Source organism: Aphelocoma coerulescens, chromosome 6, assembly GCF_041296385.1.
Source record: "Aphelocoma coerulescens isolate FSJ_1873_10779 chromosome 6, UR_Acoe_1.0, whole genome shotgun sequence".
NCBI lineage: Eukaryota > Metazoa > Chordata > Aves > Passeriformes > Corvidae > Aphelocoma > Aphelocoma coerulescens.
The window spans coordinates 29,932,365-29,950,230 of NC_091020.1; the positions used below are offsets into that span (position 1 = coordinate 29,932,365).

At 39.2% G+C, this 17,866-nt stretch overlaps 1 protein-coding gene across 2 annotated transcripts in view; it reads right to left on the minus strand.

Annotated features, from left to right (window-relative positions):
• Positions 1-3,980: 3,980 nt before the first annotated feature.
• The window catches only part of GFRA1 (GDNF family receptor alpha 1), a 130,751-nt gene continuing 116,865 nt past the window's right edge, over positions 3,981-17,866 (minus strand). For both annotated transcript variants that reach the window (XM_069020111.1, XM_069020112.1), the window contains exons 8-9: positions 5,024-5,080; positions 3,981-4,321 (exon numbers count right to left, since the gene is read on the minus strand). In XM_069020111.1, the coding sequence (XP_068876212.1) occupies positions 4,160-4,321; positions 5,024-5,080 (219 nt within the window). In that variant the 3' untranslated portion in view covers positions 3,981-4,159. The remainder of the gene's footprint in view (positions 4,322-5,023; positions 5,081-17,866) is intronic.

Below are 17,866 nucleotides of genomic sequence, written 5' to 3' on the forward strand. Positions count from 1 at the left end.
TGAGAAATATTTAACAAGTCACTGGATTAATTTCTCTGCCAAGTTCATCAGAACCAAACATATCTCTATTTGATGTCAGGGACATCAGGTACAGTCTGACTAACCTCATGGGCATAAAACAACCCTGGAGGCCTCTAGCCCAGAACACTTTTAATGCAGAACGGTTTAAAGCAGAAAGAAAGAATGTGAACATATATTTTTCAGTGAGGTAGATCCACCTTGGTATTGAAGACAAAGAATTACATTTTATGAAAGAAAGTTATAATTGTTGGATGAATAACTGCTTGTGCTTCCATCTTTTACTGCTTGCTCTGAAGGAGCTGCTGTTGCAGCAGAACCCAGCTCTTTTATTAGAAGCTAAGTACGAGATACTCCTGTCATGTGACACACATAAGATTTATGTCCCTTCAGGGAGCTGTTCTGAGTTTGCTCTTCTCCTTCACTGGTTTCTCGCCATCTTTACTCCATGGAAATATCATAGTGATTAGCCAACAATTGCAAATTTTAATTAAATTGAGATTTCAAGGTGATTCCTGCTCTGTTTTCTTCATCTCCAGCCTAATTGCACAGGCTTAACAAAAGTAGGTACTTTCATGTTTTCAGTCTGCTGATTCGAACTGCAAGAAATTGTGAACACTCATATTAAAAATGCTGGGTCTTGGAGGGACATAATTTCCTTGGGGAAAAAAAAAAAAAAGAAAAAAGCCTGGGAATAGGTCTCCAGACAAAGTCTGTCATTCTTTGAAATGATTAAGAATTCCACTTCCTCCTAATTCTTCCTACCTCATCCCCATCCTCTTGAGGGAGCTGGGATCTCAGGGTGCCAGGTCAATGATGCAAGGGATGCACCCCTCACCTCTGACCAAATCCCTGCATGGTCACTCCTTGGGGCTGCTGCCCGTGGGTGGTGTCACCACCCACACTGGGGCCAGGGAAACCCTCAGCTGCTGGTTTTTCTGCCAATATCTGAAAGGTTCACCTTCAGTGCCTCTTTCACTGGAATAGCTTGTGGAATTAAGACTGCAGAACCTCAGCCATATATTTCAGTTCAGTCTGAATTTTACCTTTGTGTGCACTACTTTTAAAAAGAAGCATAAACACACTATCAATAATACTAATGACAATGGCTGTTCCAGTACAAGATGATTTGGATATGTTTATGGTAGCCCATGATTTAATTTACACACAACTGAACTGGTTAGATTTACAACTGGAACAGTAGATCATCTCTATGTATATCTTTATTTGGACAGCCTCTATATTATTGTTATATGGATAAAATTAATCTTTTAAAGGATATATAAAGCCCAGCCTAAGCTTGTTAATTAAGCACTCAACACATGATATTTGTGACTGAAAGAGGAAAAAAATTAAACAATTTACGTAATTCAGTACTGCAGCAAACGAGTGCATTGACAAGCTCACCATGCTAAAGTGACATCATCCACACCACATCCAACTTTGAAAAATCCTCCATTGTTTGCATGGTGATGCCTGTAAAGGGCTTTTCTTTTCCTTTCTGACTGTTTAATAAGCAATTAAATTTTTTAAATTAGCACTTCAGTATACTTTTAATTTACAGGACAAAAAGCTTAAATACTCTGTTGAGCTTTTTTGGCTACCTGTAAAAACCACAATTTTTTCCTCTACTACATCTGAATTTTATTTCCAAAGGTAACTCTCATTGACTCAGATAACCAGCAGTTTCTTTTGTAATCAAAAGCTCATTAGGTTGCTATTTACAGTATAAGTGATCAATAGTTTTTATTCTGGATCACACAGTGTCAAAGCTCTAATAATTGGTATTAAATGTAAGAGAGATATTGTAACCAAACCAAACATTTAAAAAATCTTCAAAAAGTATATACTATACTGGGAGATTATTAAAATTCCCGATACTGCCTAAAATGTTTAATGTGCTGAATACAAATGACATTTTAAAGAAAGCTTTGTGGATCAAAGATGAATTTAATAATCATAATGTTTAGGAATTTGTTTTGAAAATATTTTTAATTGGATAATGTCAGACTTCTGAATTACAATGCTATGTTCATTAGCATTTCAATAGGTTATACTATCAACTCCTTTTGACATAAAAGAATTTGATTCATTTTTAAAATCATGAATCTCATAATCTTTTTTCTGCTGCCCCTGGTTTTCAATAATTTGATTATCTTCTACAAGAAGCGCAACAGGAACCACATGGGCTTTGCTGGTAATGATGGTCTATATATCTCTTCTCTGAAAGCAGCTCTGCTGCCTTTGAAAGTAATTTGCAGTTTCTTATCAACACAGAATTAAAAAGTAATATTGTATAATTTGTTATGTTCAGTGGCACAGGGTATTGTAGAATTCTATCACATACAAATCGCTTTGAAACCTGTATTATGTGACCATAATCAGGAGTACATAAATGAATTTCAAAAATTATGAAAGTGTTTATTATTAGCCAAGAAAAATCTCAAAAGATGGACTTGTCAATAGGTTTAATAATCTCTTAGCAAGATGTGTATTTTGCACACTCAAACCTCAGTGCAGTTATAAAATAGTAATTTGTACTTTACAGTTGTATTGCAAATAACTGATCTGGACATTTCAGAGCAGGACAGGGCATAATTGTGTAAGTCTCAGAGTAAATCTGTACATCCAACATGATGAACTCCTTGCTTGAAACTATCTTCTACTTCCAATAGGAACAGAAACTGATTACTGTTGATCACTTAGACATAACTGCTTGTAACAGTCAACAAGCCATCACAGTAGGGTATAAAGACAGCCCTTAGGAGAAATGCTGCCTATCTGATGACATTTAAAGCTTTAAAGAATTCCTTCTAGATACTGCAGGAAATCATAATGAACCAGCACAGGCTGCCAATGTCACTGAGTGAGAACCAAGTGATTAAATCATGTCTACTGGTAATATCGCCATCCAAACCATTAAATTAGTTTATGGAGCTGGTCTTGCAAACAGTTCATCATGTCAGAAATGCCAAGGTCTGTGGTAGGAACTACCAGGGTGAGATAAGCCTGTCACATGGGTACACGTGCATGATGCTGCCTCGTAACTGGATCAACCATCCTTCTGTGTTGACTTTAGCAGTTCTAAGAAATAAAACACAGTTTAAATGATATCCTACTACCTCTTGGCCCTCTACAATGTTTTGATAAGAGAGGTAAGGCATGAAGTTCCTGTAGCTTTTTGATCTGACATTATCAGGTATGTATAAACAGATGATGACTTTAGTTTTAGTAGAGCAAATAAATTGTATGTAATTTTTTTATTAAACAAAGAGTATAATAACTGGACTATATTATCACAATGGAAGCATAGAAGACCATAGACTGTACAGCTGAAACCCTGTAGCAAAATTTTTCCTCATATTTAAAGAAAGGTATCTTTATCAAGCTTTCACAATGGCTGCTTCTTGCTAATTTAAGGAATCTTCACTCTTGTTAAGGCTAGATGATTATAATTAAAAGATAAATGTACTGTTAGAAGGTTCTACGCCACACTCTATTTTTATGAGAATTTAACTGAAAGACATACATTACACCTGTATGTGAATTATAATGGCTTCTCAGCAGGGAACGCAGAATCACTTACAGTACGTAAACATTTAGAGAGGAAAATGCTAACACACTGAAAGAGTTTAACATCAGTAGCGATTTATCAAATGAAGAAGTTTCATAAAGTCCATTTTCTGGGAGAACATTCACCATTAGACAAAAGCCTGGCATCCTTGATAGTCTGAAGTTCAATCAATTTGAAACCAAAACCATTCACTGAGATAAACAAGATCTTAAGAAAACCGTCATCTTCTTTCTCAGGTAAAAGCCAGAATTAAAATAATAATTATTAAAATAATCCAACCAGGTCGCTTTACAGGCAAATTTACACACTGTCTCTTTAAAACACTGCATGCCCAAAAAGCCTTTTGGGTTTGGAATGTAGCACTGCACCAAGTATTTCACAAAGCCTCTAAATATCACAAGAAGCTTTATTTAGAGAGAGAAAAAAATAAAATTCCAGCTGAGACTGTTCTAGCAGAAGTGCCTCAGCTTAGCTCCCAGACCTGGAATTCCAGATAAACAACAGAGGACAGCAAACAGATTTTTTTTTTTGATTATTTTTTTTTTAACACGTCCTTTTGTAATGCAGCTACAAGACGACTGATGAGCTTAGGGACAAAGTGAGTGAGAGTGCAAGTGTCATCAGGGTGAGCTGTGTGCTTAGATAGAAGCTGGTAGGAAGAGCCAGGGAATTCTCTGCAGATATGTGACTGGTGGAGACTCCCGCTGTGTTGTCCTTCCCGAGAGCATTCTGCAAGATACAACACCTGCCTTGGTCACCATTACAACATTTTCATTGCAAAGTATTTAAGTCTACATCATGAAATGCTTTTGTTTGCTCATGTCCCACCCTCCACTGATACCTATACATCAATCTCATAAAAGGGAAGATAAAAAAGGCATCAAAACAGATGTCAAAATGACAGTATTTTGAAATTAGTTAACATCAGTACTGCACACTTCAAAAAAGAGAAGAAAGTATTAAAAAATGCTTACTTTAGCAATGCTTCCATGTGTAAAAGTACAGCATTTCTTTAGGGATCCATGTTTATCATGCCAGCTTATTTTATAACAGCAAAAGCAGGACCCCCAGAGAAACTTCACCTTCTGCACAGTCAACAGAACAACTTTGTTTGACAAGTTATTTCTGGATAACAGTAAAAAAAATTTAATCCTTGGGTGCAGATTATTAAATAAGTATCCTTGCTAGGTGCAATGGTGATTACTATGGGATCTCCCTAAACATGTGTTGTACAGCTACTGAAATATAAAATCAGCAGAGGACACTTTGAGCCCAGCTCTGAACTTCTAAGATCATTCTTTAGTCCATTATGATATCCAAACATAACAAAACTGACATGACACGTGTGAGGTAGCCCATGATAATCTTGACAGAACACCTTTGCTTATGGGGAGGCACGTGTGCTGTGAAATATCCAAGATCCACACTCACCTCATTAAGACAGAGCTCTGTATCTACAGATTCATTGGATTTTCGCTTCTTCTGTGCCTATAAACAAATAGAAAATTTATTCCCTGTAAAATTTATACATCCAGCAGCACAAAGCACTTAGATATTTGCATCAGTTGTCATAATCCTTATAATTTTGACAGTGATTTGCACATGATTAGCAAATAAACTCCAAATGTAACTGCATGTTTTCCAATAACATTCACATTCTCATTTGAATTTACAGCAAAATTTCAAACAGTCAGCTAAGGGTACTTAGTAATTACAATGATGAGTGCTATCAGCTGTAGAGAACATGTTATCTTCTGTGGCCCCTTAAAAATGGTGCTGGATATTCATGAGAAGAAATTAAATATGACAGTTAATAATTACCATAATACCACTGCATATTAACAAATAATCTATGATATGCCCCAGTTTTAGGAAAATATGCAACACTGGAGTATTTTATCCTTAATGATTCTTGCAATTTTCCCAGCTATTATGATAAAAATACAAATACTATTTTAATATGTTTCATGGCTGACAGAGAATCTCTTCTACAAAGCTGCCAAAAGAACACTGACTCAAGCAAGAAGCACTTCAGGTGATATCATCCAAAATGGCAGCAGCAGCCTGCACTCTGTCCAGAAGCAGGAGGTGTTTAATATTTCCATTCCTCAAGTGAACAAGTCTGGGCTGGGCATTTTCTGCTTTTCTACAAGAGCAGTACTAATCCCCATGGTGTGGAAGGAGCTCCCAGGAAACAGTGCTATGGTTAACCTGAGCACTTCAGTGGTTCTCAGTATCAGTTTGTTCTTTGCATATTCCAGAAACAAACCCAGCACCCTTTTTTAGGAGGTAACTGGGCTAAAGTAAATCAATTCTTCTAACAGAAGACTTGGGTTTACAAAACTACTGACTGCACTGGGCACATCTGATGCTTCTACCTGGAAGTTTTGTTGGACTGCAACTTATTTACTGCAGAAAAACGAAGATCTGAATCTCACAGTGCTGCATTCATTTTACACTGCAGAATCTCACTGGTTTAGGCAGTGATGGCCTGGACTAAAGCTGATGTGAGAAAGTGCTGAGCAGTCTGATTTTATGCCCTCAAAAGATTCAGTTCCACATACAGCTATTCTACTCCAAATCTGAGAGCCACTGGTTCTGCCAACGGATACAAAATAGTCTTTGACCTAATTACTGATTTCAGAAACCAAATGAAGGAACTGAACTTCCTGTTAGGAAACACATTCTCTGCTTTTGATGATACATGAACATATTACAGACAACAGAAAAAGTGAAACAGCTGGGATTTAAGAGAAAGACAGCTCAGCTATAGTAAGAATACATACTGAATATATGTTGATAGTTGTCATGTATGAGAAAACAATAGCTCAATTTATTAATAAATACCCTCCATAAAATTTCCTTCTTATATACCCTTTTTACTAATTAGTACCATTAAAGTGGTTATGGTAAGCATAAAGTTAACTGTCTAAATGGAAAAATAAGTGCCTGGAAGTAAATTTGCAACAAAAAGAAACATCACAGTGAAGCCTTCCTGCCCTGTTTGTAGTGGATAGGAAACTTCTTTTAAAGGCAACTGGGTTGCTTAACTCCTAAATGGCTGGCTCCAAGGAAACAGGTAAAGAAGGAGAAACTAGATTTAAATCCTGATTTTCTTACATCCATAACACCCACACTACCTTGAATTGAAATGTGAGGCTTCAGATAAAGCCTCTGGATCAGAGGTTCAGTTCCTGACAGTGTAAACCCTAAGGATCATACAAGCGTCATATTTCTGTTTGTCACTCATTGCTAACTTTCCTATTCCCACAAGTGTCTCTTTATTGGAAACATTGTGCTTTGCTGCCTACATCTCCTGTGGATTCATGGCACTGTGCTAACTACAGGTCTACAACTGGTAGTTGGTCTCAACACTAAAGTTAGAATTTATATTCCTTTTGTACTGTGTTTATCAAATGAGAAAAGAGAAAAATATTATTTTGCCACTATGCAGTAAAGTCTTCCTTTACTTACTTCAGCCTGAGAAACAATGGAGTGCAGCAGCTAAAATGTATTTACCTCTGAGAACACTATTTTAAGAGTAAAATCAACAGCTAGAAAAAGAACCACCATAAAAAACCTCTTTTCAACCATTTTGATAAACATTCACTGGTTTTCTTTTGGAAGGTGATACTTCTCTGCACCCATATACTTAGTGTAGATATTGTAACATCAACAACACTTATTCACATGCATCCTCTATTATAATGTCCTCCTCTCTTAGCACTGAAAAGCAATTTTAATAATCAGGCAGGCTTTTCCCTTATCAAAACAGAAAGGACAGTATCTTCTATTTAAAAATACAACAAAAATGCAACCTCTTATTGGGAGGATGGCAAAGGGAGAGAAAAAACTGTCATTTTGAGGATGAGATGAGACATTATCTGCCAAGTTCAAATTGGAAGAGTACATTTTTAGTGTTGAGTTATAAACCAGTGAGAATGGGTTATAATGGAAATACTGGCATAGGCTGCACTACTGGAATACAACAGTACATCACTAAATCACAAGTAATGGGATAAAAACCCCAAACCTGCATGCTGAAGAGTGCTATAGAACGTGTATGTCCTTTACTTACAACTGAAGGGGAAAATTCTTCCTGCCCTGCTCCTGGGCAGAAACAGCTCTACACATGGCAGAACTCTTTGTTTGTGCTCCAGTGAGTGAACATCTTATCAGAGATTAAAAAAAATCAGGGTTTGGAGGTTATGCTGATAGCCCTGGTGGAAATACACCCAGACTGGGAGACATGCCTTTGAATTAAAGAGAATGTCCTCTGCTGTTGGATATTTTCCTTTCTAACATCTTCCATTATCCTAAAAACTCAAACAAGAGAAATGAATGTCCATCACGTACAGCTGCAGACAATTCTGGAATAACTGCACCATCACTTAATTTGGGAACTGAGAGCTGTTCATTATGCAAGATGCCAAGGATTCACTGCCAATCCCATCTCAGGTATCCAGCTTGCCTACCAAGGAGGCAAGAAGGCGTTTTCAAATGTTCTAGAAGTACCTAACTCCACAGGAGTAAAAGAGCACACTCAAATGGCTAAGTTGTCTGTATTCAAATTTGTATTCTTTTAAAAATTTATTGCAAAGCTGTTACCTGGTGACAGAAAGATCTATGGGGATTCCATCACTAAATAAAAAGACAAGTAGGGCTGGGCTGATAAAAATAACTTTTAAAAAAAGTGAAAGAAAATCAGTTTAAAATTAGTGGCTAAGAAAGACATATGAGTTCTTTTCTACTAAGGAAAAATACCACTTGCTAATGGCTTAATGACACACTGAGCTGTGACATATCTGAGACTGTAAAACAAAGTTGCATAAGATGGGTTGACACTTACTCCTGCTTTGCGGGGAACTGTAATTCATTAATGTGAGCTACTCTGATGAAGCTGCATCCATATAGCCAACAGGCTTGAACTCACTTATGCTTTTACATTTTTTAAAAATGAACACCTGCTTTCCCAGTAAATCTTCTCACTGTATCAGCACAAGCAACAGATGATATTTAGAGATAATTGTATTTAAGTACCTCCTGATGAGCTTCAGTATCATGTCTGCTAGTCACGTACAAGCCTTGTTTTGGTCTGAAAACCCTTAGCTTTCAATATCAGAACTAAAATATTGGACGTGGTCAAGGGCTGATAAAGCAACAAACAACAGGTCCAGAAAAAAAAAATTCTTATTACGAGAAGCAAAATTTTACTTCTTTCTTTCCTAGAAGGAAAGTTAAATCAGGGCCAGCAGAAGAGGTTTTCTGAAATGAGAAAGAAATATTGCTTATAGAGATGTTTCTCCTTCAGAAGTCTGTGTGGACCTCTAGGTTTCCTTCTGATCCCAATGCATCCTACATGAGTTCAATTGCATGTCCCTAATTAGTCTTCTCTTGCCCTGCACCTAATAATTAACATAAGATCCTCCTAAAGTAACTCCCTTCTTTCCACCCCCAAATCCCTCTAGATCCATCCTTTGCAAACACCATAGCCTTGAGTTTATGCCCAGAAATGCTATCTTGCCATTATGCATCCAGTTTTTGCAAATCGCAGCACTGCATGGTTAATGCATGCATTGAACACTGCAGCAGTGTCTCAGGAGGACTCAGTACACACATTTATGGCTGTCTACCAGCAGTATTTTTGTATGTTCACTACAGCATGAATTTCTGTTACAGCAAGGAAAAGTTCTGACTGGGGATGTCTCCAAATGGAGGTGAGCTTTAATTTGGAGGGAGGGAAGGGAAGAAGAAGGATGTAAAGGGAGCTGAATGCATTGGCTCTGGATGCAAACAGGCACAGAGTGCCAGAATTCAGAACCCAGCCCCTTCCTTTAGCCATGGATTTATGAGCTTTATGGAGGGTATTGCTCGGACAGGGAGAAGCAACAGAAGCATCATTAGGACAGATATCTGCTTTCTAGGCTGTTTATACAGCTGATCTTAATGAGTGAGCCCTTGTCCTCTCCTGAGATCCTGGTTAGTTATGCCCATATTAACAAGCCTTTCTGAAGAAGAGGGACACATCTCCCAGAATGCATCCTTGAAATGACCACGCTTATAACAAATAAGGGTGTTTGTTCTTTTTGCTCTTCTCCTGTGTTTATTAGAGAGATTTACTATGCAACTAACCTGTTTTTCCCAATAGCAGGACACAAACAATAAGCTGAGAAATACACAGACTGAAAAAATGCAATCAGTTTAACTCTTCTGTGCTCACTAAATGGATGGTGCATCTACCACACCTGTCAATAGTATTTTCTTATTAGCACAGGAGTACTATGCCACACTGGAGTATAATTACTTTCAACAGGGAAGATAAGAAAAGTGTGGGCCACAGACACAGGGTACAATTCAGCACGGGGTAATTCTGAAACCCGTACCATCCATCCAGAGTGCAGAGCTATTTAAGCTATAAAAACAATCAGCTCTGCACAGTCCTATAACAAAGCAGCCAGATCTTTTTTCTGCTTCTTTTTTTTTTTCCTCTCTACTGAGTCAACCCTCAAGACACAAGCTTGGGGCATGAAATTATCAATCGTCATTCGGCATAAAAGCACTACAGTTCTGTCATGGCACTTTGTACAGAGAAGTATCTTCTAGAAACAAGCATCATGAAGACATTACTGGCACTATGCTCCAGAGCTACACAGATAACACCCAGCACAGATAGAAGAAAATCACAAGTTTTTTAGCTGAGAGACATTAAATAAAGCATCCCGTTGTGCCCATATATGCACTGGGAAAACACACACTAAGGGTTTTTTTACAGCATTCCCCTTATCCCTCAACATTAATAAATTCTTGCTGGATTTGATGACTTAAAGATGAGAAACAAGAAACAGAGAGCAACCTTAAAGCAGGGAAGTTTGTTTTCTGGACAGGAAAGAGAAAAAGGGATGGTGGGCCTCCTGAGATTATTTTTGTGGCTTCCTCCAGGAGGAAAGTGGTTGAAAAGAAGTCCTCACCCCAGAGAAGTCTAGAGGAATCCTCTGGGAGAGGGGCTAGAACAAAGGTAGGTCCTTTTTCTGCTAAAGCCAGCTTTCCAGCTCTTCAGCCATCAACAAGGGAGAACAGCCCAGTCCTTCTGGATGGGGCCAGGTGGGCTGGGAACAGCATCTCCTTCCCAGACCACAGAGTAACAATGTGAATCAAATCAGTTCTGGTCTAACAGACACTCGGGGCTCCTGATAGGTGCAGATGGAAACACACATAGCAGCAGACATCAGAAATCTAAGAAATGGGCTGAAGAGCTGATAAAGTCTGGTAGGGATAGAGGAAAAACTCCCTTCAACTTCTTCAATTTTTGAATTGTTAGAAAATTTGATTGAAGGGTAAGAACTGGAAGTAATCCTCCCAAAAGGAGCTGAAAAGAGTGTGGAAGGAAGGAAGGATGACCTATATGGTATTAATTATTGCTGGACCATTCCCAGATCCTTATGTTAATAAACATGAGACCTCATTAAGCTCCATCTCTCACTGCACTTATATGGCTGGGATAACATAGCACAAAAATTGCCTAACAGCAATCTTAAAGATTTTATAAAAAACAGATCCTATCAGAAACACCAAACTGATCAAACAGCTTACAAGGACCAGACACAGAGATCTTCAAATATTTATTTCAAGCAATTAGTCTCCCAGTGAGCACAGCACAAAATATGACACCCAGCCAAGACAACTGAGCTGACTTACCTTTCATGGTAGTACAGTAACTTGCTAACAATTTTGTTTTCATCTTCAGTCATTCATTTAGCTGAGTAAAATGAATTTCTATAGTCCCAGATTCTTGCTTCCTATTTTTAGGGGATATTATGCAATTCTCCTAATATGGTCTTTTTATGGATTTGCCGCAAGCAAATATTTTTGCATTAAGAAGGGCAGAGAAGGAAACAGAATACTAAAAAGCAGAGACTGAATAAGTTTTATTAGGTTAATATCTCAACATCTCAGGCTGCCTAGGTTGTTGAGTTTTTTCTTTAGTTATAAAACTAAACATCCATGTAATCCAAAGTTGAGTTGTTTTGGATTTTATTATTAAAATGCATTTCCCTAGTGATTCACCACAGAGATCAACCCAGTGCCATGGACAGCAGGTACAGGTTAACATCTGGCTGCCGTACACTGAGCAGCACCTTTAGAAAATCAGCAGGAACACAAAGCCATTGCAGTCCCAGTTAAAAGACCTACTCAGCTTTTAATTTTTAAGAAAGGTAAGTAATTGAAGCACTAGAGATCCCACAACACTTCTCCATGCTGGTGTGAGTGGCCTCGCATGTCCGAACACACAAACGTAGTTGTTCAGCTTGGCAGCAGGTGAAGTTCCTGCCTCCAGGATTAGGCTGTGGTGCGCTGGAGTGCGGTGGGAACACTCCCGAGCAGCTGCCAGCCACGGCTACTGCGGGACCACGAGCAGCTCAGCCTGCACGGTGCTATCGAGCCTTGAAAAGAGGCACCATACCCATGTGGCTTGCAGGGCTTCTCCAGGGCAGCAACACCTCGAGGTGCTGTGCCCGGGCAGGGGCTGCTGCCCAGGCGCTCCAGGCAGGCAGAATTCCCTGTGCCTGCTCCTCGCCGGAGAGTCCCTGCACTGCAGTCACACACCAGCCCAGTGTGCAGCCAGGACCCTGCTAAGGGAGCCTCCACAGCCAAAAGCAGAGCTGCAGGAGGGCAGCTCAGCAGGGATGCTCGGCCTCCTGAGACTCCCAGCTCGGAGCTGTCGGAAGGTGGAAGGGATTAAGCAAACAAGGTCAGGCGCTGCCTCCGCCCGCCGGCAGCAGGACCAGGGGTGCTGCTCTGTGCTTCTGCAGCTGCAAGGGAACATCAGGCAAGCTTGCTTGAACACCAGTCTGCATGGGGCCCCGAGCGCTCGGCACGACAGGAACCTTCCCTTCGTGCTATGCCAACCCTGAGCAACTGGTATTACCGCTGGCTTTCTGAGCACCGCGCTCACTCATACATTTTAAAAGGGAAGGCAAGGGGACGACCATGAACATCTGCTTTTTGTTAAGTGCCTAAAAATGTTAAGGACTTTCTATTAACAGTACGTGTATGGACGTGTGTATTGTGAGTACTGGCATGGTTACACAGAGAAAAATAACATGGAAAGCCTTAAAAGGGTGAAAACACTTCAGGTAAGAAGTGACTTTCGCTGCAATTACAGAGAGGCAAAAGCAAAGGCTACGATAAAGTAACAATGAAGTAACCTTGAACACAAAGGTAAAAGAAACCAGTTAGCTGAGCAGCCACCCCACAGCCGTGCCCTCCCTGCCTCTGTTTAGTTTGCACATTTCAAGCACAATGTATTTATTTCCACAGTGGCGTGGTGGTGTACCCAAGTCCCACTAAATCATGGCATGATTCACAGGCTAGTTCTTTTCTTTTAAAGTAATCCACTCTTGAACAGCTGTGATTTGGATTAATTAGTGAATTTTGCATTTTTGGCACAATCTGCTCTCCAGAAGTGCCACTGAAATAAAAAATTAAAGCATTCCCTCCCTTCTCTAATCCTGTAGCTGAATTTTGCAGGTGCACAGATGTATCCTCAGAACTGGCAGGGCTGCAATTGTAGTGAACGTGCTGCAATACTTGTCTCAGTTCCTTTCTAGCACTGACAATACCATTTAGAATAAAAAATAAAACATTTTTTTAAATAGTGGAATCAAATCTAGCAAGGTGAGTATTTTAAAAAAACCAACAGGTTACGGTAAATTGTGGCTTTGATAGGCAGCTATGCCTCAAGAATTCAGCAAAAACCATAGCATGAAAATTTTCACCCAAATAATTAATGTTTTGGATTTTTTTAATATGAAATGCAAGACAACTTCAAGCATAGCTGCTAGCAGTGTCCATGAAAGACTATTTTTATTTTCATTAGAATAAAAGCCTTTAAAAGTGTGTAGGAAGGTGTTCAAATTCACTGCTAGCATTTCTGTTTAGTAAAATCAGATAGCATTTTAATTTCTAAAAGTGAATTAATATCATACAATTTGGACTACTGCCATTTTATTTTCTAAGGCAAGCATATTTTTCAACATATTTAAGTCATGACTGAAAAAGAAAATATCCAACTGGTCTTGTCCACAGATTTCCATTAGCTAAGCTAGACCTCGGTTTGTCCTGTCAGCTTCCTAAATGTTATTAAAAGGCCCTTGCAAAATGGGTCTTAAAACTCAATACTTGCGAGAGACTTTGATGTAGCACCCAACATTCATTCTCCCCTTGCTGAAGTGAGTGACGGAGAGAAAAATCACCCCTTCTCAGAAATACTATCAGTGAAACCCTGACAGTAATTCTCTTTAATGGGCTATCCTACAGTGGACCATACTTTAATGGATGGTATTAGAGTGGCCTTCCTCATATCCCTGATTTACACATGAACGATGCTCTCACAAGCAGCCACACTGTAATTAATGAAGCTATTCAAAAAAGCAGAGAAACTCTTGTAGGAGATCTCTGCAGAATCATGGCATTATTAGAAAGGTGCCTTATTCTTTACTGCCCTGATCCCACCACACCAACAGGAATTTTTCCACTTGCCAGGCAGTACCAACTGAAAATCAGAAGTAACTTCCTAATATCATCTGCATACATGGCCTCAAATTTGAGAAGTAAGAAGTATGGAGGATTTTTTTCCATCACTGAAACAATCTGTTAGACACAGAAAGAATGTTAGGTGTTTAACAATTATAACCCTGTTAAAATTAAACTGTGCCTATAATGACCAGATTATGCAAATAATTGTCAGATTATGTAAAATTGTATTCACAGGATATAATCCTTTGCTTCATCCCACAAATTCTTCACAGAAGGACAGAAGGCTTAAATTTATGTTTACATTTAATAAGCTGGAAAATAAAAACAGATGAATGCTAATAATGTCACTAACGCAGATCCACAACATCACTTTGGGTATATTTTGAAACATTTCCATACTAAACTGGAAGAAGCTTTAGAAGCTTAATTGTGACTAGTTTGCCTCCTTTTTGAAGAGTTATATTGTGGTAGACTGGATAGTTCAGGGGATTATTAATGGAACATATAGACTTAAATTCCAAGGTAGCTAGTTTAATCTAGCTCAGGTCAATACTGAAAACTATTCTGTTGTATTTTTGAAATGAGGAGGTGGTTCTGAAGCACTCCTTCTCTTAAAAGGACAGGTTCAATGCACAAAAGCAGCACTAATTTGCACCTCAGGCAGTTCACTTCATCAAAGAGACTGAGGAATTAATGGGGTATAGGTTTGTAAGGTCGGAAAGCATGCAGGATGTTTTCCCATGCCCTTCACTTCCCTTTCTGTGAGATGAGCTGTTGTGTTACAAAGGGACAGTCCCACTCTGTCCTCAGATTTTTCTAAATCTACTGCACACCCTACACGAAAAATCTTGAAGGTGCCCTCTACCACCAAATTTTACTATCCTTTAATGGAACTCAAGAGAGAGATTAGAAGGTTTCACCTAGAAAAACATCTTAGGAGTGCTATCTGAAGAGAATCTTGATTGATGATGGTTGGCAGCAAATATTTCCCTGAGTGCATAATGGTTTTATTAATAGTTCTGGACTGAGCTGAAGCAAGTAGAAAACAGACCAAGTGAGGGGTGTTTTTTTATGATCTGCCTACTCAGATGCATCTAATCCTCACTAGCATTAGCTCTGTCTTCCTAGCAAGTTTCAGTGTCAATACATTGTCATCAAGTATCCAGAGAGGAAGCATTAAAAAAACACCCACAACTCCGTGTGTGCCAACCATAGCAGCAACATGGCTTCCTGTGTTACTCCTACCTACAGAGCAGAGGGTGGAAAGTCACAAGGATGACAGCACTGCTAGAAATGAGGGATGGTTGTGATGCAGACAGTGCCTACTGTGTATTAACATACGCTACTGTATATGGACACCAGCGCTGATACCGCACTATTGAGCAGTCCCAGTCAGAAGTGAATTTAATGGGATTAAGAGATGCCTTGTTCATTGGCCAAGATGGCCTAAGCCTCTCTAGTGTTTGAGGACAGCATCCTTAAAAGCGATTTGGGATCTCACTGTGCTGCTCCCATTCAGTGACCGCTTGAACAGCACGAGACATCCCATGGCTGAGATGCTGTGCACAGATGAATGTAACTGCACTCCAGCAGGCTCTGCACAGAACAAAGGGCAGCAGATGATGAACGAGGACTTGCAGAGCACATATGAGCAGATGTGTCTCGCTGGCATGGAGATTATGTGGAGCTGAAGCTTTGCCAGTTGCTCTGTTTAGATGTCCATGAAGCACCAGAGTCCAGTCCCCTGTTACAGGGACATAAGCCAGCACAACTTGCATTTCAGGGCCTGCCCCTGTGACATGGACCCAGTTCAGCTCCCAGAGAACAGAGCTCTCTCTTTTACTGAGGGCACTCACCAAAGAGCTACACTGATACTAAATATAACATGAGCCACCAGCCTGAAGGTGAAAAGCCTCTGCCTAATTAATTATTCCTAAGTATCCTCATTAAGCTGTTCTCTGAGTGTGTTTTTTAGAGTGTGTTTTTTATCTAAACCTGTTTAGTTGTGCCTACGACAATCTGAATTTTTTCTCTGCATATAACCATGACTGAGTCCTTAGGAATAATCAGGAAATCTTAATCAAAATTAACAGGGGTTGGGCAAACTCTTGATGAGAGCAGGATTCTGCAAACATTTGCAAGAATTTCTCGAAGTTCAAAACCACCATGAAAAAAAGGGATAATTATTTTCTACTGAATTTGCATTTGGATTCTGAAACTGTATGCAAGCAGCTAGGTCCCTGAAGGAGCAGATCCCTAAATTGGCCCCGAGAACCAGACAAGTGCAGTGCATACGTGACTGAGGCGTGCAGAACAGCACTCCAACACAGAAATCATTACAGACCAGCCAAGATGCATGCAGCTGGTAACTGACTACGTTTCCTGCAGAAGGTGAGCCATTGTAAAAGCCATATGGAACACTGTTCATCAGCAAAGTTCTGATCAAACCACCTTTTATTGCATTTGTGCAGGCGCAGATTTAGGAATGGGTTTTCACGGATTCTTGTAACTGCTTTGCTCTTGTCTGTACACACCTGATTTATATGCCCATTTATCCAACCCTCTGCACAAATTAGGTACTTAGGGCTGCAGGTAGCTATTTGGAGCCTACCTGGTACATGTCTTACCTGCCACACACGTAACAAATTCAAATGCACACATTTCAAATCTGAGCATGAACTCAGAGCATCCAAACGTTTAGGGTCATGTGGTAATGCATAACTTGCCTTGAATCAGAGGCTACTTGAGGCTTCTGAAAATGTCAATCTGGAAAACTACAGCACCATGTAATGCAGCATTTACTAAATTACTGCCTGAATACCTAATTCTGTTTTAAGAAAGACATGAGGGAGGATAATCCTATAATTCTTTAGGAAACATGCTGAGTGAACCTACGAAAAATATTCTATGTTACGCACATCAGTCTGTTTACCTGTGACTCATAAAAAGAGCAAAGCACGCAGGAGGGCTTAACCTGAGGAGGGATTATTAGGCCAAGTTCACTGATTAGGAACAGGACTTGGTGTGAAATAGTTAGGCTCACCTCCAAAGCACAGACTAAAATAAACATTTTGAACTTCTATTGATTTTGACGGCAAGGAACTGAAATGGGTGACAGTGTCTCATGTTCTGGAACTCAACAGCAAATTGAAAAATGCTGTAGAGTAGATGGTTTGAGGCAACATAAAGATCTATTATTCAGGTAAGACAGCTGATCAGGACTCATAAGGATAAAGATTAAATAGGAGATAAAGGGTGTGATTTATTCCCAGTATTTGATTACTAATGTACAGTAAGTAGAGTTACAGACTGTAAGTAAAATGAGAAGACAGGGTAAGGGCAGAACAACAATTTATGTTCAGCTGTTTTGTTATCATTAATGGTTTTTTTATTAAGAGTATAGATTAGCCAATTTGGTTAAAAGATTGTGTTTCATTTTCTGTCCTATAAACTTGGTTTGATTACTTGAAAAATTAATGAATGCTATGGAAAAGGTTCCAAATTTTAGCTCTTCAGCACTGTACTATTTGTGCAGCTATGCTGCCTCGTCAGCAATGTATGGGTTAGAATGATTACTTATTATTGCATTCTAATTTCCACTGGGCTTTTCTATATTTCATTTGCTGGTGGTAACACAGGATAAACTACTCCTAAAACGTCTTCTTTATTACTCCTGAAATCATTTTGATCTTATCTGCCACATGGCAACTGAGAGTCTGGGTAGTTTATTTTTTAAGA